General features: G+C 55.4%; 1 protein-coding gene across 1 annotated transcript in view; it reads right to left on the bottom strand.

The window, feature by feature from the left end:
• The window catches only part of TTC7A (tetratricopeptide repeat domain 7A), a 118,547-nt gene that overhangs the window by 87,956 nt on the left and 29,600 nt on the right, over positions 1–991 (bottom strand). The window contains exon 4 of the mRNA XM_004699755.3: positions 150–278. Coding sequence (XP_004699812.1) covers positions 150–278 — 129 coding nt within the window. The remainder of the gene's footprint in view (positions 1–149; positions 279–991) is intronic.

Genomic DNA, 991 nt, shown 5'->3' with positions numbered 1-991 from the left:
AAAATTTAGGCTGGATTCAGAAGAGGGTGAAAGGATATCATTGCTGTGGTAGTTACACCTAGAGGGTATTATGTGTGAAGGAGTGGAATCTAGCCCTTACTCATCTACGCCAAGAAATCTGGAAGACAGCTACCTGGCCAACTCACTAGTCTCCAATTCCTGCAGAAACACCTGAGCGATCCATGAGGCCCTCTCAAAGCAGGTGATCACTTCCTCCTCCCTCTCGGACAGGCGGTTGCAGGAAGCGATGGAGTTGGGCAGGCGTTCCAGGGAGAGGCCTGGAGGAGGAGGGAGACACCTGAGACCTGCCCTGCTGGGGCCCTTCCCAAGGCCCAGGGTGGGCTCACCCGAGGCGACGTCTGCGCTGGGGCAGCCAGCAGGAGGCGCAGGTCTGTGGAAGGGATGGGGGAAGCTAGAGCAACGGAGGAATTAGCTGCGGCTGGGACCAAGCAGTGGGTTAACGGAAGCACTCATGCAGCGTGGAGAGAATCACACTGCGTGACTCCCACGTCCACCTCCTCCGCGAAGACATTCCAGCCCTCCTTCCAGTCGTTGGAAGAAAAATGGCCCCGTGCCAGACACTCACCACTGTCTACACACTGTACATGTTTAGTGATGTCCAGTTCTTCTCTGCCCTGTTGGCTGAACAGACATCCCTGACCAGAGCACCTCACACACAAGAGGAACATCATCAGTTCCACACACTTTATCCAAACCCTCACATAGAACCCAGCAGTTTCCAGCTCGCCTACCATGTGATCCGATCTTATCCGCCCAGAGCACACATCTACTGTCATGTCTCCCTGTTAATGACTGAATTGTGTCCTCCCCACCAAGTATGGGCTGGACACCTTAAACCCCTGTGCTGGTGCCAGGGTGGACCTGAACTTCCAACCCAAGTCTGGCCAGTCCCCGATCCCACACTGCCACTGCTTGTTGGTTGTTCACAGCAAATCTGAGTCCCTTCCTGTGCCGCACTGCGGCTCCCGAT

The sequence above is a fragment of the Echinops telfairi genome, unplaced genomic scaffold, assembly GCF_000313985.2.
Source record: "Echinops telfairi isolate 266 unplaced genomic scaffold, ASM31398v2 ScPeMD7_7475;HRSCAF=8513, whole genome shotgun sequence".
NCBI classification, from domain to species: domain Eukaryota; kingdom Metazoa; phylum Chordata; class Mammalia; order Afrosoricida; family Tenrecidae; genus Echinops; species Echinops telfairi.
Note: the sequence above shows the minus strand (reverse complement) of the source record. Positions and strands in the feature narration are given on the sequence as shown.